Source organism: Purpureocillium takamizusanense, chromosome 8 (assembly GCF_022605165.1).
Source record: "Purpureocillium takamizusanense chromosome 8, complete sequence".
NCBI classification, from domain to species: Eukaryota; Fungi; Ascomycota; class Sordariomycetes; order Hypocreales; family Ophiocordycipitaceae; genus Purpureocillium; species Purpureocillium takamizusanense.
The window spans coordinates 519,225-537,214 of record NC_063075.1 but is presented as its reverse complement, the minus strand read 5'-3'; the positions used below and the strand labels follow the sequence as shown (position 1 = coordinate 537,214).

Below are 17,990 nucleotides of genomic sequence, written 5' to 3'. Positions count from 1 at the left end.
CGGATGTCTCGCAAGTATCAGTATTTTCTGAACACCAACATCACATGGCGCAAATGCGGGGATACCCAAGGTAGCAACTTCATATTAAGCTTCTATCTGAACCTAGCTCGGTCTCGTAACTACCGTCCGATCGGCCCGCATCCGTCTTTCCAACAGCACTGCGGTTGGGTGCGCGACGCCCGCTGTTTAACAGGCGGCATCTTCAAGCCTTGAAAATGGTGGTGAACGATTGTTGCAAGACAATGTACAAAGTACCTCTACGAAGTACCTAGCTTGCACGTCTCGCTGTACACTGTTGTCAGCGCCGCGTGCATCTGCCGAAGCTTGACATAGCTCTCCCCTCCCCCATGTTTGCCGCCAGACGCGAACCACATGCAGGGGCTGGTCGTCATCAAAAATCCCATCCATGACTCCACAGCTCACAACTTCTCGCACCTCCATCAAAGCCATTCCACTTCGTCAACACGGGAAAGAGCCATCAGGAGACGCGGCCAATGAGAGCCGGCCCCAAGGTCCAAGACGGCATTTCAGTTGGCCCCTCGGCTCCGTGGCGCGACACCACATTCGCACCGCACCGCACCGCACCAAACACCCCCCGTTGAGGTGATCCACACACACTTACAAAACACAGACGCTCTTGCGACGGCGCCAGGGGGAGCAGTCAGATGTAAAGCCGTGTAGGTACGGGGCTTCAATGATTACCAGCGAACACGGACCCAAAAAACAGAGACACAATCACATGCAAAAGCGCGCGCCACACAACAAACGTCTTCGTGCCTACAGCACCACCACCAGCACCACCACCAGCTCCACCGTCCAGCCCGCCGCCGCCGCCAACAACTTGCAGCATGTGCCGTCCCGAATTTGTTGACCTCATCGACACGCGGCGCGTGTGTGTGCAACGGCTTGCGTACTAGTACAGCATACTTCATAGTGGTGGTATGGTACCTACAGTATACCTGCCATTCATAGTATATACATGCACGTTTCGCTGGTCGCTGGTTTCCAACTCTCCCTACCCAAATATTTCCGTATTCGTGTCTGTGCCACCGCTGCATCTGCACCTCTGCTCTTTTTTGTTGACACTCGGCTCAGGGTCCTTCATTTCCTTGCTGCTGCTGCTGCTGTCATGCACACACGAGGCCCGTCATCGTCATCATCGTCAACAAAAACAATAAGCACATCAGCGTCATCCCCAACGACGCCGCCACCAAGAAAAACATCGTCACCGCCATCATCGTCAACAACAACAGCAACAACAGCAAAAAGCACATCAGCGTCATCCCCAACATGACCGCCGGAGACGGCGGCACCATGGTCAGGGGGAAAAACGACCTCGAGGCGGCCATGGCCTCGCACCACGCCTCCTACCCGGGCCCGACGCTGCTGCCCTCGCCCGTCGCCCACGCCGTCACCCTCGCCGCGCGCTCCACCAGCCTCGCCATCCGCCTCTCCTCCATGGTGGGCGCCTACTCCCTCGACGCTGCGCGCCTCACCACGCTGTCCAGCCTCGAGCTCGCCCGCGGCATGGTCGAGGGCGTGCTCGCCCGCGCCGCCGGCGACGTCCGCTCCGGCTCCGCCCCGGGCGCCTCACCGGCATCATCATCGTCGTCATTGTCGTCACGTCTCGCCGCGGCCGCCGAGGCCGAGTCCCTCCTCGAGCGCAGCCTCGACGGCCTGCACCGCGCCGTCGCCACCGCCGTCTTCTGGACCTCGGCCGGCTTCCGCCTCACCGGCACCACCCTCGCGGCTGCCAGCGGCGCCTCCCAGCTGCTCCTGTCGTCGCTCGACCAAATCTTCGGCTCCACCGACTCGTCGCGCGCCGTCGCCGGCGTCATCGCCCTCGCGCGCCGCGAGTTCAACAACCCGGCCACGGGCGCCGCGGGCGAAAAGGTCGGCGTCGTGGACCTGGTGCTCGCCCTCGCCGCGCTGGCGTACCTCCAGCGCGCGTGTCGGCGGCTGCCGGCCGAGGAGCAGCGCAGGAGGGCCTGCGAGGAGATCATCTGGGACGTCGTCGTGCTCAGCGACGGCGAGCGCGTCGACGTCCAGGAACAGGATGAAAGGATCGTGGACCTGTCCGACGGCCGAGGAGGAGGAGGAGGAGGAGGGGCGGTCACCGGCGGGGACGGTTCGAGCGACATGCAGGACGATGAGGCCGTCCTCGCGCGGCTCAAGAACCACGTCGTCTCCTCCCTCGCCCCGGGCACGACCGTCTCCATCTCCAGCTCCGTATCCTCCGTGCAGACCATCACCGTGGACGTCGAGGGCTCGAACCTGCCGTCCTTGCCAACACCGCCTGGGGCCGAGATCGTCGAGACGCGAGGTCCGTCGTCCCATGGCCTCGTGCCCGACGCCGCGAACCATCGCCCGTGGACACCGCACGGCCATCGTCACCATGACTCGTACCGCGTCGTGTACCGGATCGAGCGGGACAGGTTCCGCTCGACATCGCTCCGCGGCGAAGAGGACGAGGAGTCGGGTCGGGCAGTCGTCGAGGTGACGGGCGATGACCAGGCGAGCAGCCCCTTGCCGGCCGAGAGCAAAGCATCACCATTTCATGGCATCGAGCACAAGCCGAGCCACTCGTCTCCCCCATCGCTGTCGACCTTGGTCACCACTGATGGCCATGTTCCCGACAGCGACCCAGACTCAATTGCCTCGACGCCCGCCATTATCGAGGCGTCCACCGGTGTGCACGACGGCGGCAACCGCTCCAGTACCAGACAGACGTCACAGCCTACCCAGTCAACTTCGCATAATGAAACCGCTGCAAACCAAAAGAAGCAGCGGTCTCCCCTCACGCCGCCACCGTCCTTCTCCCGCACCAACGTCGAGAAAGCTCGTCCGCCCCTCGACGCGGGTAAACGATCAATGTCCAAGAAGAAGGGCGAGTCCGTCGCGGCGCAAAAGTCATCGGACAGGAAGACGACGGGCTTCAAACAAGTCCTCAAGGGATCCAGCCAGTCCCTGACCAACATTTGGAATAAGGAGTCTCCAAGCCTCGACGCAACTCGCCCTCCCAAGACCAAGCCGCAGTGGAAGGGAGCCGGCGGCGCCGACCTTGCACACATCGCGAAGCCCAAACCCGCGTCGACGTCGCGAGTCCCGACACAGCAAGCGCATCGCGAGGTCGGGAAACGGAACCTTCAGACGCCTGAGCCCATACCGGGACGCAGTTCATCTCGCGCCAGCTACGTGTCTATTCACGACCGGCGCCGCGACTCCATCGTTTCTCTGACAGATGCCTTTTCCATCCACAGCAATGGCGAGATGCGGCCCGCCTCGCCAACTATTGTACGCACCGATTATTCCACGCAGGAGTCCAGCACGCGTCCCCGCAGCGGCATCTACTCGGGCGAGGGCGTTGCGCCGCCCGGGTCGCCGCACAAGGCACGCGGCGGGCACTGGCGGTCCTCATCGTACGCGCCAAGTCTGTACAGCCTAGCGACCAACGACTCGCAGTCATCGCTGGTGCTTTCTTCATACTACCAGAAGAGCGCGTACCACGCGTCCGACGCGCTGGCGACGCTCCGGCGCGAGGGCTTCGTGGACGGTGCGTTCCCAGAAGGCCACTTGCTGCCCAACATGGCGCGCTACATGCGCTTCTCATCGGCGTGCTACGGCTCGCGCTTCCTCAAGGTCATGGGCATCTCGACGCAGGTCCCCGTGCCAGGGGTGTCGGACGCGGCGACGCACCACGACGTGCGGCACTTTGTCCACCACACCGAGTCGGGCGCCGACAGCATCCTGCTGGCGTCGTTTGTCGACCCGCAGGGCGGCGCGGACGCGAGCGGCGCGACGGGGACGGGCGTGCCGCTCGTGCACTACATCTCGCTCGACCACGGGGCCAAGGCGGTAGTGCTGGCGTGCCGCGGGACGCTCGGCTTCGAGGACGTGCTGGCCGACATGACGTGCGAGTACGACGACATGATCTGGCGCGGGCGGCGGTACAAGGTGCACAAGGGCATCCACGCGTCGGCGCGGCGGCTGCTGTACGGCGACGACGGTCGCGTGCTCGTCACCATCCGCGAGGCGCTGCGCGAGTTCCCCGACTACGGCCTCGTGCTCTGCGGGCACTCGCTCGGCGGCGGCGTCACCTCGCTGCTGGGCGTGATGCTAGCGCAGCCGAACCCGGACGGACCGGGCTTTGTTATATCAGCCGAGCCGCACACCGGCCGTCTCGTCGGGGGCGGCGAGCCGTGGCCAGCCTCATCATCAGGGGCAACCGCCGCCGCCGCCGCCGCCGCCGCCGCCAGCCGCTGCTCAAGCGACATCCGCCTTCCCTCGGGCCGGCGCATCCACGTGTACGCGTACGGCTCGCCGGGCGTCATGGCGCCGCCGCTGCGCAAGCTCACGCGCGGGCTCATCACGAGCGTCGTCCACGGCAACGACCTGGTGCCGCACCTGTCGCTGGGCGTGCTGCACGACACGCAGGCCCTGGCGCTGGCGTTCAAGAGCGACGAGAACAAGACCAAGGCCGACATCCGCGCACGCATGTGGAACGCCCTGCGCACGCGCTGGACCGCCACGGCCCCGGGGGGCTTCTACATGAGCGGCGGCGGCGGCGGAAGCGGGCTGGGGGGCGAGACGGACGAGGAGTGGCTCGCGCCGGCGCTCGACGCGCTGCGCCAGGGCATGAGGAACCCCAAGCTCGTGCCGCCGGGCGAGGTCTTCGCCATCGAGACGCAGCGCGTGCTCCGGCGGGACGCATTTGTGCTGCCCGACGACGGGCCCGTGGGGCGGCCGGCGAGACGCGTCGTGCTCAAGTACGTTCGCGATGTCGAGGCCCGCTTCGGCGAGGTGCGCTTCGGCACGGGCATGCTGACGGACCATAACCCGGCCAAGTACGAGGAGGCGCTCAACATGCTGCGGCTGGGGGTCGTGTAGGTGTGCTGCTATCGAGTCGTACGCGGCTGGGCGTGCTGGCTGGCGGGAGGAGGAGGGACAGGGAGGGACTGGACAGCTGGCGGCCGGCTGCCCGCCCACTCACCCACCCACCACCCACACACACACACACAGTGATTCACTGCTCTCCCTCTCAACCCGCCCCATCAAGCAAACAAACACCTAGTCCCTTATATGCTCCGATACCACTCTTGGCTCTCAACAGTCAGCGGCGAGGACGGCCATTTACTCAGAACGGCCTAGTCGTTGGGTGCAGGGAGCGCTGCCCCTTCTCCCGCCTGCCAAGGTCGTCGGTTCGACCCGTCGCCTTGGCAGGCGGAGCTGGGTTCGCCAAGCAAGGGCTACAAGGAGTGAGATCCTTCTGGGGTGTTTACTTCGGTCCTGGGGAGGGGTGGGGCTTCCGCCAGTTTCTTTTTTTTATTTTTTGTTTTTTTGGCACCTCTGTCTCGGTGGCGGTTCGGCGCCTTGGAGGATAAGGCTATGTGCGATGATGATGATGATACCACTGTATAACGAATGCACGATACGTTGACGACATCAGATGGGATAGATATACGAAGTCACAAGAGCGAGAACAATTTCATGCATATAAATCTAGCTATTCATAGAGCGCCCGTGTGCCAGAGTCGATGACGCCTTCACAGACCAAGATGGTCAGGAGAGGCAGACTTGGCCTCTTGCCAGATAGAAATGACAACCAAATATTACCATGTCGCATTTCACGCTTACATCTAAAGGTTTCAAAACATGGTCAACGTATAGCGTCGTCAACTAAAAAAAAAGAGCTTGAAACCACCATCAAAAGTCCTGCACGCCCGTCTCGCCGGTCCTCGCGCGCCCCTCTCCCTCCGCCCACGTCGGCTCCTCGTCCTCGAACCACTCGTCCTGCGCCTCCCTCCGCGCCGTCACGTCTAGGCCCCAGTCGCCGTCCACGGCATCATAGTCAAACTCGTCGTCGCGCCCGCGGATGAAACGCTCCTGCAGAAACTGCCGCCAGAGCTCGCGGCCGTCCGCCCTACCCTCCGGCTCCGCGTCCCAGGCGTTGTCGATTCCGCTGCCGGCCTCGGCGGTCCGCGCGTGGGACTGCCCGTTGGCACCGTTGGAGAGCTGCGCTGAGCTGCCGCCGCCAGCGTTTGTGGCCTCGGCGGACGGGTCGCTGGCTGCGGCGGCGGCGGTGGCGACGCGCTGCTCCCCACGCGCGAGGTCCGCCTCGAGGATCCGCCCGAAGCCCTTTTCCTGCGTCTCGGATTGCCGCTCCGCCGCGGTTTGGAAGGCCTTGACCAAACGAGCGTACAGGATGGGGTCTAGAGATATAGTCAGCAGATGAATACCGACAGAAGCAGTGGCGGCGGGCTCGGTAGTCCGCTGGCTGGCTGGCTGGCTGGCTGGCTGGCAACCACGACGCGCGTGTGCACCTCGGCCGGAACGAAGCGGGGGAGAAGCAAACACACCTGCAAGCTCGTGCTCTACGCTCTCAAAGTAGGACGGGTGCTGCTCGAGCCACTCGCGGCGACGGTTCTGGGCCCGGATGCGCTCCGAGGTGCGCGGCGAGGCCGGGGCTCTGCGGACCGGCGTCTCGGATGCGGCGGCGGCGGCGGCATGGGGGCCTGGTGCTTCCTGTTCTATGTCCAACTGCATATCCGTCATTCCGGCGTCGGCGGCGGCTGCTGCTGCTGCATGTCTGTCTTGCAGGTCTCAGTCAAGGCGTTTGGGGCATCCTGTGTTGTGTTTCCACGGGACTGCCGATGCGGTGAATGCGGAGCGTGGTGGGAAGTGCCGGGCGAATGATGGTTTGGTACCTAGCTGTCCTGGTGGATATTGGCTGACCGTAGGTCACTGACCCCGGGAATTTAGGCCAGGCACGGCCGCCCGGGCACTGGCGGGGCGCGGCGGTGTTGATTACCTTAGTGGACGGACCATTGAGCAGCTGCCAGCACCTGCCGGCAGACCTACCAGGCACTACCTGGAAGCTAGTGAATGCTGGATCCATCCCACCCCTGCAGCAACCCGACGTGGTGCTAGAGGTTCCCGTCGGACCTGAATACCCATAGTACCGTACGGGGCCAAAGGCTCAACTGAACTCCATGGCACCTCGATGTTTGCCAGACTTCCCGGCCCAAATTTGGACCACGGAAGTCAAGTCCCTGCCCGGCGCCAGGTCATCTAAGACCTGCAAAGGAACCCAAGGCAGCCCACATGTCATGTCGTGGAATCGTGCGGGTGGGATCTCGATCCAGACCCTGCAACAGACCATGCCATCGCATGTTATCCACCTCGATCACTCACTCGCTTACCCCCTGAAGTGCCATGCCATCCACGCCCACTGCAGCTCAGCCAGCACCCCTGTAACTCGAGTCTACTAACTTCAATACTAGGCAGGTTATCAGGCGCCAACTCGACTCTGCCTCACCTGTAGTAGTAGCAGCTTGTTACTCCTCCTGTCGCGCTGGCAGTATCTGCAGAGCCAGCTGCTTTAGGTTTTGACTTTCCTAGCACACTCGCCGCCAACGCAAACCCCCGGTCCTGCACATGCGACAGTGCGGTGCAGTGTGGTGCGGTGCGGTGCAGTCCAGTGCAGTCCAATCCAGTCCACCACAGTTACAGGTGCCTCATGCCGGGCCCCCGCATGGGAATCCCGCGCTGCGGGCGTGAATGGACGCCGAGTAAGGTATTTCGACACCAGACGTCTGTCATATATTACGAAGTACCCTCGTGAAGATTGGCCCTCCCCCCCCCCTTCCCATCGTCGAAAAGGGGTCCGAAACAGCCCCCCCCCCCCCTTCCACTGTTCACCGCGCAGCATTACTACCAAGGTAGACTGCATAACAAAAGGCAACCTGCTACTAGCAGTCGCACCCAGTGAGCACGCACGCACGACTCAGCCTCCGTCCCGTCCCGTTTCTTCAGCCCGCCCCGGCCGGCACGATTCTCCATCGGGCCTCGACGCACCGTTCGACTGATTCACCCATCGTCCCATTCTCCTGCCCACGCACTGCTCCATCTCTCCCTCCCTGCGCTGCCTTTCCTTGCCTTGCCTTGCCTTGTACCGCCCTACCGCTCCGCGCCCGTCTTCACATCGCACAATGACCCCCGGCACCGCCGTTGCCGCTGTCCAGGGATGATGGCGTCCGACATTGCGTCCCGCATCAGGGCGCGCCTGTCGCGGCGTCGACACTCGGCCACGGCGTCGCTGGCCAGCTCGACCCGGAGCAGCGCCCTCCTCGCTGCTGACGACGCCGCTGCCGCCGCCGCCGCCGCGCCTCGCCGCGAGCACTCGTCCATGAGCCGCGCGAGCGCCCGCGACGCGCCCACGCTGCACACGCAGGGCAGCAGCGGCTTCTTCGTCGTCATGCCCGTACCGACCGTCGACGAGGGCCACGGCCACGGGGTGGGTGACGGTGATGGCGAGGACGAGGGCGAGGGCGAGGGCGAGGGCGAATGCGCTGGCGAGGCTCCTCCAGGGTCTGCCAAGACCACTGTTCCAGGGGCTCATCGGTCGCTACAGGGGCCGCATCCACCGCCCGCCCAGCACCACCACCTCCACCACCACCACCAGAGCCGCACCACGCACCAACAGCTGGAGCAGCTCAGCAACGAGGACCCGCAGCGGCCAAAGAATCAACCACCGCCCCGGCCAGAGAACCCGCAACTGGAATCCTCCCAGCTTCCTCCTCCCGGACCATCGCCGTCCACTCCGCCTCCTCCATCCCTGTCCTCGTCGACCTCGCACTCCCCGTCGACCACCAACGGCACTGCTGCGAACCCTCACCATCTGACGCCCGTCTCTCCCCCGCCGCCTCCATCGTCCAACCCCCTGGCTACGAGCTCTGCACTCCGCAGCATCCACGAATACTCGATCCCCCGATCCGTCACCACCGACGACAGCGATTCCCAGCCTCGCCATGGCCACGATCGCGACCACGACCAACTAAGCGTCGACTCCTACTCAGCCGCCGCACCTGCCTCTGCCCTGGGTGGCCTGCCTCCCGCCACGCGCGCCCCCATCCCCGTACCCGCCGCCGACGGCTCGGACGCACCCCGGCGGCAGAGCCTCTTCGCAAGCCGCCAGACGGCTCTCATCCGCACGCTGCTCCAGGGCTCTGGCGCTACCAACAACGGCGACGCAGCCGCCGGAGATTCTCTCCATCGACCCTCCATCGACGTCAACATGGTGACTCGCAAGATCTGGGTCAAGCGGCCCAACGCCTCGGCCACCACAATCACCATCAACGAGGAGGACCTGGTCGACGACGTGCGCGACATGATCCTCCGCAAGTATGCCAACTCGCTCGGCCGAACCTTTGACTCGCCCGACCTCAATATCCGCATCTATCCCCGCGACCAGGACAAGGAGCGCCTCCTCGGGCCCGAGGAGCTCATGGCCCGCACCCTCGACCGATACTTCCCCGGCGGCCAGACGGTCGACGAGGCCCTCGTCATCGACATCCCCCGCCGCACGCCCAAGCCCTCCCCGCGCGCACCTCCCGCCCCCGGCACCACGACCTACTACGTGACCGACGACGGGCGGCCCTCGGAGGCCGGCGAGGGCTACTTCCCTCCCGTCACGGCTTCCGTACCGTCTCCCCATCTCGCACACGCTGTCCCCGTGCCGACTAATGGTGCAGTCACGCACTCGATCGCCGTACTTGGCACCGGCCACATCCCCCCCATCCCGTCGCCCGGCAGCACCCGCCCGCGCGTGCACAGAGATCACCGCTCAGAACGACCAAGGCTCGTTCGACAGCACACCGCATCGCCCACAGTCGTAGGCGGCCACCCGGCGGCCACACCTCCCGTCCCAAGCCATGGTATGCAGCAGCATATGAACCCGCGACTCCCCCACTCCCGCACTCATTCCAACTCGTCAGATCATCCGCCCCTGCCCACCGTCAAGTCGTCCATGCCCAAGTCGCCCGGCCCAGCGCCCGAGCCCACGCCCGCGAGGGTCGCCACGCCACCACCGCGGATCGCCTCCCCGCGATCGTCGAGCGCCAGGCCCAAGAAGGTCAAGAAGGCCACCGAATATGCGACCATGCCCACGTCGGCCACCAGCAAGCTGCTCAACGGGTCGGTGCCCCCCATCAACGTCCTCATTGTCGAAGACAACCCCATCAACTTGAAACTGCTGGAGGCTTTTGTGAAGCGGCTCAAGGTGCGGTGGCAGACAGCCATGAACGGCAGAGACGCAGTGACCAAGTGGCGGGCCGGCGGCTTCCACTTGGTTCTCATGGACATTCAGCTGCCCGTCATGAACGGCCTCGACGCCACAAGAGAGATTCGGCGGCTGGAGAGGGTCAACTCCATCGGTGTCTTCTCATCTACCCCCGGAGGGCCGCCGGACGAAGCGACGGGCGGCACGCATGAGATCAAGGATCAGGATCGCCTGGAGAACCTGACCATGTTCAAGAGCCCTGTCATCATCGTCGCCCTGACGGCAAGCTCACTGCAGAGCGACAGGCACGAAGCGCTGGCCGCCGGCTGCAACGACTTTCTAACAAAGGCAAGCGCTCCAAAGCACCCACATACCAAGAGGTACCCGCTAACCGCTGGCAGCCCGTCAACTTTGTATGGCTCGAGCGCAAGGTGATGGAGTGGGGCTGCATGCAGGCCCTGATCGACTTCGACGGCTGGCGCAAATGGAAAGACTATTCACAGCAAGCCGAGGCGTCGGAAGCGAGCAAGAAGGCAATGGAGAAGGCAAAGGCCAAAGCTAAGAAGAATCGGGCGTCCGTCTCTTCCTCTACCTGAGCCCGGAGCTCCGCAGGTATTACTTTTGTATTCACGACACGGCATATCTAGGGACGAACGTGGGAATGATGACGGCCACGATGCGCGGGCACGGGTATGATGCGATAGATGATACCAGGCACGGATGTATCTGAGATTTGATATAAGTGTTGTAATGAACATGGTCACCATCAATTGCCTATTCCTCACCCCGAGCCGTTGTGTCAAAGCATGATAAGCGGATGACGGATACTTTATCTCATACCTACTGTCACGTTACGTGTCTCTCCCCATGCGTAGCACTAAACAATCTTTTCGCATGCCATTAAGGCTTATGTGCGCCATATAAGGGAAGCATATCGCTAACAGTCGCACCACGTGTCTTTCTATGAGGCTAAAATATGGTCGTTATTATTTTATCTTAAATCATTGCTTCCTCAAGGTCTCCTCATAGTCTTTGAGAAAAAGTCAGGCGTCTGGAGGCTTCCTCTCATTGATCCTCGGGTTGGCGCCGCTACCCTGCAGCCGCAATATCGGAGCGGAACAATGATCCACCGACGCCCGAAAAAAACACACCACAGCTCCTCTATCGCAGCACCAATTCTTCGTAAGCTCTAGCTACGCATCACCACGACCTCCAGCCCATCATCAAAGTCGCCTGGCATTGGTGCGGGATGGTGAGGGGTTTCACGAAAACCCGCACTGCCTCCATCTCCACACGATGCCTCCCAGATTACGAACCCCGTCCGCGTCGCTGGCGACCGTCGCGTTAGCCTGCACGCCGCGCGCTCGCATCGTCCCTTTTGCCCGATACTTCAGTAGCAAGCCTCAAGACCCCGAAGACCCCGAGGTGATTGCCATGAACGAGTGGTTCGAGTCCCCCCAGGCCGTAAGGCTGGCCGAAGGAGGCCACGGGCCTCGATACCTGGGGCCGCTCCCGGACCAGCCGTTCCCGCAGAATCCCCTTTTCCGCAGCCAGCCGGTGCTGGACGAGCACACACGTGAGCTCATCTGGGACAAGGTGACGAACCGCGGCGATTCGCTCAAGGCGGTGTCCGCCGAGATGGGCGTCGACGTGAGGAGGGTGGCCGCCGTGGTGCGGTTGAAGGCGGTGGAGAAGCAATGGGTCAAAGCCGTGAGTTCATATTTCCATTCTCTTTCCTCCTGGGTGCTTGATTCGCATCACCCGGGCAACATGATGAGACAACAAAAATTATTCGATTAGTCTTGAAGACACATCTCGTGGTTAGACACTTTTGTTCCGCTGATCCGTCTGGACCCTCCGCTACCTGTCCGAGTTCTTCCGCTGGAGCCGCTTCTGACAGGAAAACCAGGGCAAGAAGCTAGCGACGCCGTATGCCAAGGCCGTCATGAATATGCTTCCAAAGACAAGGTACTCCGAGGGCGAGGAGAACACGCCGCATGAGCCGATCAACGAGGTGCACGTGCACAGGTACACGATGCAGCAGCTCTTCGTGCCGGTGTCGGAGTCGCGGCACTTTACGCGCGAGGACGCGGCCAAGGCCTTCCACGAAACGATGCTGTCGGCGGACAAGCGATCGCCGCAGCCGGAGCTGATCAAGATGGAGCGTGAGATCCTGGAGGGCAAGCACAGCCGCCAGGAGGGCATGGCGCGGTTCATGGAAGCGACGAAACGTGAGGAGGACGCGGTGGCGCGGCGCATCGTGAAGCAGCGGGAGGAGGAGGAGCGGCGGACGACGCGGGTGCGCACGGACCGGTTCGAGTTTCGGTTCAAGGAGGTAAGCGTCGACGACGCTGGTCGGGATGGGCGGTCGCGCAAGGGGACGGGATGGCGGTACGGAGCGCCGTTTGACGACCGGAAGAGGGGCAAGGTCAAGATCCCGACATCGGTGCCCTGAGAGGGTGAGCGGTTTGTGTATGATGGCACTGTAAATTATCATGTCCAAGACCAGTACAAGGAATGGTGTGCCGGACAATCCTTATGTTCCTTGTGTGTGACGAGACGGAAGACGAGTTGGTTTCCTGCTTTGCTTCGCCGCGGGGCATGCATGATCCCAACAGAGTAATACCCTCTTCGCGCAGAATAGCTAAAGAAGGTGGGAGGGGGGTTCGTTGAGCGAAGAGCACGTTCGTATGTCCGTCCGTCCGTCCGGGCAGACGGCGTCTCCACCGTCCGCGTGGCGCGCCATACGGCGGCGGCGACGGCGACGGCGGAGGAGGGTGGCGGACCGTCGGCCGTGAAAGCCCCCCTGCCGGGATTTGGGACCGCCCGGGTTTTGTCGGTCTGTCCAATGTTGTTGTTGTTGGTGTTGTTGTTATTCTGCTCCGCTGGTAGAAAGAAAGGCTCATGCCATGTCATGGATCATACAAGGACGCTCGAACGGTCTTGCCATGGCCGCTTTGGATGCAACAAACGAATTGAGAGATGGCTAAGTATTACATGCATATATACTGTGTACAGTATATATGCTTGACATGATGCATATGAACGCTGATTTTTGCTCGCATTTCTTGTTCCGGGATCTTGCTGGCTGGGGAAGCGCTCTACGTGCCCCCTTCCTCTCTCCCCGACCACCATCCATTCACAAGGTACGCAGTACGTTAGGAGCTCACCAAGCATCATCGGGGTTTATCACAGCCCAACCTCGACGCACGCCCAAGTAAACCTGCACCCAACCTCAGTACCCATCCACCATCCACCTACCAAGTACAACGAATAGGTTCTGGAGGCATTCGTACATACTGTACCTACAGTACTTATGCAATGGCACGAAATACAACACACAGACACCTAGGGCAGCACTCCCTTCTTTCCTTCCTTCTCTCCCCCCTCCCCTCTCCCCCCTTTACGGATGAAAGTTTTAAAAAGGAAGGGAATGAGAAGAGAGAGAAGAGAAAAACGAAAAACGACTCCTCCATCTTCACCATATCGTGCAATTTTTCCTACCGTACCTCCATCACCACAATGGAACCCAACCCAACCCAACTAACCAACCGGCCACCCTGCCCCGTCACGCCCGACCCCATCCTCCCCCATCCCCCATCGCCATGCCACGTCCACTCCACGCCACGCCACGCCATGCCATGCCATGCGAGCGCCATAGGGCTGAACCTTCACTCACCACGCGCAGCAAGGCCAGGCCAGGCCAGGCCAGGCCAGGCGCCCAGGCAGCCAGGCATGCACGTAGTAACTAGCCAGCCCAGCAGCAGTCCCTGGCAGCATGGCATAGTTAGTACTGTTCCAAGGGTTCTTTCCCCCCACACGGCCGCCCGCTCTCGCCCCAAGTTCTTTCTGCGGGGCGCCACCACCGCCGCCGCCGCCGCCGCCGTCCCCCCACGACGGCCCGGGGCCCCCGTCCCGTCAACCACAACCACGCCACACCAAACCAAAGCCCCCCCACCATGGCTGCCTGCTGCTGCTTTCACTCGCTCCATACCTATGGATGGCACAAACAACGAAAACGTGTAGACTTTAACTGATGGACTGAATGACTGCATCTCTGCCAGGCAACAACCTACCTGGTCCACCGCCGAGGCCCGAAATGGCCAACCACACACAGCATCTCAAGTCGAGCCGCTCTGCACTTTGGGCCGTCGAGCTGCCGTTTCTCACTGCCGGTATGTCACCTTCTCGGGTCTGTGTTTGTGGTGGGGGGAGTCCCGCGGGGTGCCTTTTTTTTTTACAGTTTGTCAATGGGAGGTGGGGCGCGACCCAAGAGTCACAAGTCACAAGTTCACAACCACCACAACCATTTCAGCGAGCATGGTGGCTGTCACAGGGCGAGACATCACAACAGGTGGGCGAGAGAAACACCGTGAATAGGTCCCTCATGGCCGTTAATCCGTCAATTCATGGCTCTTCCGTCCAACATTGCTGTCGTGTCTCTAGTCTTTGTCTAAAAATGCTCCCGAGTCCCCAGTCCCGATGTCACCCATAATGATGCAATGCATGCCTTGGTTCCCTGTTGCCTGTTGTACAATCTGTTTCGTCCGTTTCGTCGTGGTCGCCCTCGTGTCTCAGGTAGCGTATCGTGAACGCTGCGCTCAAGAGCCAAATGAAAACTGGCAGTTGTCGCAGCGGTAGTTGAGGCAAGATGGGCAGCTCGCATCGAGCGCCATCGAGAACCAGCCAACCTCGCAGTGGCACTGAGAGAGAGTCAGCAATAGATACGCCTCAAGGCAGCAACTGAAGAGGGAGACGTACGCATCGCCAGAGGCTGGGACGGGAGCAGTCAGCCATGATGATGCTGACGCTGTTGTTGTCGACGTTGGCGTTGCAGCACATGATGCCTTGTTCAGGTGAAGGATTGCGTGTTCGGTCAAGTAGGCAGACAAGTGTCAGTTGGACGAATGAAGACGTCGTGTGATGATGAAGATGTTGGTGATGAGGGAGGCAAAGGCAGAAAGGTCAAGATGGCCGCGGCCTGGGATGGCCTTATAAGGCCGTCCAACGAGGCCCTCTCCCAAGCTGTGTCTCGAGGATGCCTACAAGGCTCGTGTGTCCGTCGACATTCCTCGCTCGCGGCGACGGAGCAGGAGAAATGGGGCAGTGCGTATGCCTCACGCCAGACGCCTGGCAGTAGGACCACCGCCAGGGCGGACCAATGTGACCCATGACGCTCGGTGAAGCATCTGGGGAACCACCAATTGGTCGCCCTTGAGTTGAGTCAACCAGGCTGTATCAAGTGCACGCCCCGTCGTTGCAAGACGGCTCCATCCGTGCTGAGTCAACGGCCCCCAAGCAGGCAGCCTCCAAAGCAGCGAATTGAGGCCCCATTAGTGAGCGCCATGGAGACAGACGTCCTGGCCGGCAAGGGGCGTTTCTGCATGGTGCCGATGCCGAGCCCAGCAGGTGATGCGGGCCGGGGACCCGGTGCGGTTAGGTTTCAGTCCTGCCTGGACGCGTCGGTGACTTGTTGCTGACGGTCACGAGCGCACGTGCGATAACGAGCCGGACGTCTGGCCGCCGTGTCACGGGGGCGGCAGGCAGAGAGAGGGTAGCCGGGCATGGGCTGTGCGCCCGATATGAAGGCGCGCTAGCGTCCAACGGCGCCGTTGGCATCGCCGTGCGAGCACCAGCGGGTTGTTGCCATTGGGCTGTCGCGACCCCGTCGTCCCCAAGGCGTTCTAGGACGAGGACGGCCGTCCGTCTGCTGGGCGTCGGGCACGGCATCGAACAAACAAAAGGGTCAGCCTCGGTGGCTCGGCGTGGACAAGCGAGTCCTGGGCGGCCTGTTGGCAGAGTCCTGGCGGGGTATCCTAAGGTCATTAGCGTTGCAGCCTTGCAATGGAGGAGGAGCAGCGACGCACCAGCTCAATGGGTGCGGGGCAGTCCCAATTGCTCTCGGGTGTGGCTGTGCTGCCAGACCAGGCTGAAGCAGTTCTGGCAGCAGCCAAAGTGGACAAAAAACGAGGCGAGACGGCCCCCCCCCGGTCCGGGTAGCAGCGCCAGGAGCGAGGCTGCGAGGGCCGAAACCCTCGACGCTCCCTATAACACAGACCTCCTCCGATCCGGCTAGGCACGGGCGCGACGATGGGAGCCGCCCATCGTGGAGACTGCACAACGGGGCGACGGCAGGGCGGGGCCAAGCAGGACGAGTCGACGACGGACGGGTTCGGGGCGGCGCAGGCAGCACATCGTCCACCAGGCGGCGGCGGCGGTAGTGTTCGCCCCGGCGCCGTGTTGTGCAGCCTGGGGGCCGGCGCTGGCGACAGCTCCAGCTCCAGGCAGACCTTTGTCGCCGTTGATTTCATGAGCCGCATCGTCTGCCAGCGCCCGCAAGGCTTGCCCTGAAAAGGCTGCGGCTGCCGCTTCAGGGCTCGGCGTCGATGTTTTTACCCTCGGGGTCACCGTGCCGCGCCGTCGCGGGATGGAGCGCCGCCGTCGGCCGGCCGTCTTGCTCGACATGGCTCGCGAGGAAACGTGGGAGTTGGTTGGGCCGCCATTGATAAGGTCGCAAACAGTCGGTCCCCCGTCTCATCGTCAACAGCTGAAAGGCCAATCGAGTTGCGTAGTCATGTGACCTGCTCTCGAGAACATGAGGGGGGGCCTGTCGTGACGATTCGGCAGTCGCGACCAGCGGGGCCGGCGCGCGATCGCAGCAGGGAGGCCAGGCTTTGGACAGAGCAGGAACAGGCATAGGGCAGGAACGTCTTGACGTCATAGGCGCTAAATGATGGACGGAAATTGGGCAGCACGGGCTCTGAGACGATAAAATGGAGCCAGCAATGGCCTGTTTCCCGTCGTCGAATGCTACGGTGACCGGTCGCGCAGCGCTAATATGCCGAATTAATTACCTACCGCTGCGTCAAATTCTGCTCTGCCCTTGAAGCGGTCGCGCTGCCGCGTAGGTATTTAGCAGCCGTACCCCCTTTGTCGCGTACAAACGCAAGCCGGCAGCAGTAAATTGATACCCTCGCGCGATACGATCCCGCCCGCGGCCCTGCAGCAGTTCGACATTCAGCCAGCACGCACGTTCCCCTCACCGCGACCGCGACAATGGGCTTCTTCAGCACGAGCGCCAGTTACTTCGCCTTCAGCGGCCTGCACCTGGTGTGCTTTGCCCTCGCGTTGACCGTCTGCGGCCTGTACGGCCAGGACCTGAACAATGCGCACCACCTGCACAAGTACGCCGACTCGAAATGGGTAAGCAAGCCACCGCAGAAGGGCTGGGGTTGGGGGGTCATGTCCATCTCTCACGCGCGCGCGAGAAGACACACACGCACATCGGCGGCAGCGACTGACAGCGGGGGGCCCGCCCCGGCTTATTTACTAGGTGTACGCGGTTGTCGTCGGCGCCATGTCCGCCGTGACGTGCGTCGTCTACTTCATCCCGTTCGTGCTGCGACACGTCGGCATCGTGGCAGCCGTGTGGAGCCTGGTTCTCTTCATCCTCTGGATCGCCTTGTTCGGCGTCTTTGGCGCGGTACGTCACCATGATGCGATTGCGCGTCGGCAGGCACGCAAGAAAGAAACAAAGTCGCGGCAATGGCTAACGGCCGCGAGCGCGCGCACAGCTCTACATCAAGGAGGACCCCGAGGGCGACGGCGGCATCAAGCGCATGAAGAGCGCCGTGTGGGTTGACCTCGTCAGCGCCCTGCTCTGGCTCGCCTCGGCCGTGTCCGTCTTTGGATACTGGTGGAAGCACCGCGATACGCGCTCGCAGTTCACCGGGCGCGCCCACGTCTGAAGAGGAAGACGAGCGACGACGACGACGACGTTGAGGTGCAGCGGCGATCGACAGCGATGCTACGAGGTACTTCTGTTCGGGCTAGGATTCGGCGCGGCGTTGGGTCGGCACGCCTGAGAATACCACCCTTTGGATGCTTGGCTTGGTTTCTGGATTTTATTTCATGTCCTTTACTATCAGTTTGG

General features: G+C 62.3%; 7 protein-coding genes across 7 annotated transcripts; 4 read left to right on the top strand and 3 right to left on the bottom strand.

The window, feature by feature from the left end:
• The first annotated feature begins 986 nt into the window (after positions 1–986).
• On the top strand, positions 987–5,600 carry JDV02_008203 (uncharacterized protein). The gene has a single exon (XM_047989779.1). The coding sequence runs from the start codon at positions 1,291–1,293 to the stop codon at positions 4,885–4,887; it is 3,597 nt and encodes a 1,198-aa protein (XP_047845784.1). The 5' UTR covers positions 987–1,290; the 3' UTR covers positions 4,888–5,600.
• On the bottom strand, positions 5,488–6,696 carry JDV02_008202 (uncharacterized protein). The gene is made up of 2 exons (XM_047989778.1): positions 6,357–6,696; positions 5,488–6,209 (listed from the first exon to the last, which is right to left on the bottom strand). Exons 1-2 carry the CDS (start codon positions 6,550–6,552, stop codon positions 5,704–5,706), a joined length of 702 nt encoding a protein of 233 aa, XP_047845783.1. The 5' UTR covers positions 6,553–6,696; the 3' UTR covers positions 5,488–5,703.
• Positions 6,697–7,769: 1,073 nt separating this feature from the next.
• MgSsk1 (Two-component response regulator SSK1p) lies at positions 7,770–10,827 on the top strand. Its single transcript, XM_047989777.1, has 3 exons — positions 7,770–9,713; positions 9,774–10,405; positions 10,459–10,827. Exons 1-3 carry the CDS (start codon positions 8,024–8,026, stop codon positions 10,651–10,653), a joined length of 2,517 nt encoding a protein of 838 aa, XP_047845782.1. The 5' UTR covers positions 7,770–8,023; the 3' UTR covers positions 10,654–10,827.
• A 429-nt stretch (positions 10,828–11,256) lies between these two features.
• JDV02_008200 (uncharacterized protein) lies at positions 11,257–12,590 on the top strand. Its single transcript, XM_047989776.1, has 2 exons — positions 11,257–11,767; positions 11,967–12,590. Exons 1-2 carry the CDS (start codon positions 11,354–11,356, stop codon positions 12,510–12,512), a joined length of 960 nt encoding a protein of 319 aa, XP_047845781.1. The 5' UTR covers positions 11,257–11,353; the 3' UTR covers positions 12,513–12,590.
• Positions 12,591–14,658: 2,068 nt separating this feature from the next.
• JDV02_008199 (uncharacterized protein) lies at positions 14,659–14,899 on the bottom strand (the record flags this gene model as incomplete). Its single annotated transcript, XM_047989775.1, has 2 exons — positions 14,659–14,760; positions 14,819–14,899. The coding sequence occupies 2 exons, from the start codon at positions 14,897–14,899 to the stop codon at positions 14,659–14,661; spliced, it is 183 nt and encodes a 60-aa protein (XP_047845780.1).
• A 1,230-nt stretch (positions 14,900–16,129) lies between these two features.
• On the bottom strand, positions 16,130–16,522 carry JDV02_008198 (uncharacterized protein; the record flags this gene model as incomplete). Its single annotated transcript, XM_047989774.1, has 1 exon — positions 16,130–16,522. One exon carries the CDS (start codon positions 16,520–16,522, stop codon positions 16,130–16,132), a length of 393 nt encoding a protein of 130 aa, XP_047845779.1.
• A 591-nt stretch (positions 16,523–17,113) lies between these two features.
• Positions 17,114–17,805, top strand: JDV02_008197 (uncharacterized protein; the record flags this gene model as incomplete). Its single annotated transcript, XM_047989773.1, has 3 exons — positions 17,114–17,260; positions 17,391–17,540; positions 17,632–17,805. The coding sequence occupies 3 exons, from the start codon at positions 17,114–17,116 to the stop codon at positions 17,803–17,805; spliced, it is 471 nt and encodes a 156-aa protein (XP_047845778.1).
• Between the last annotated feature and the right edge of the window lie 185 nt (positions 17,806–17,990).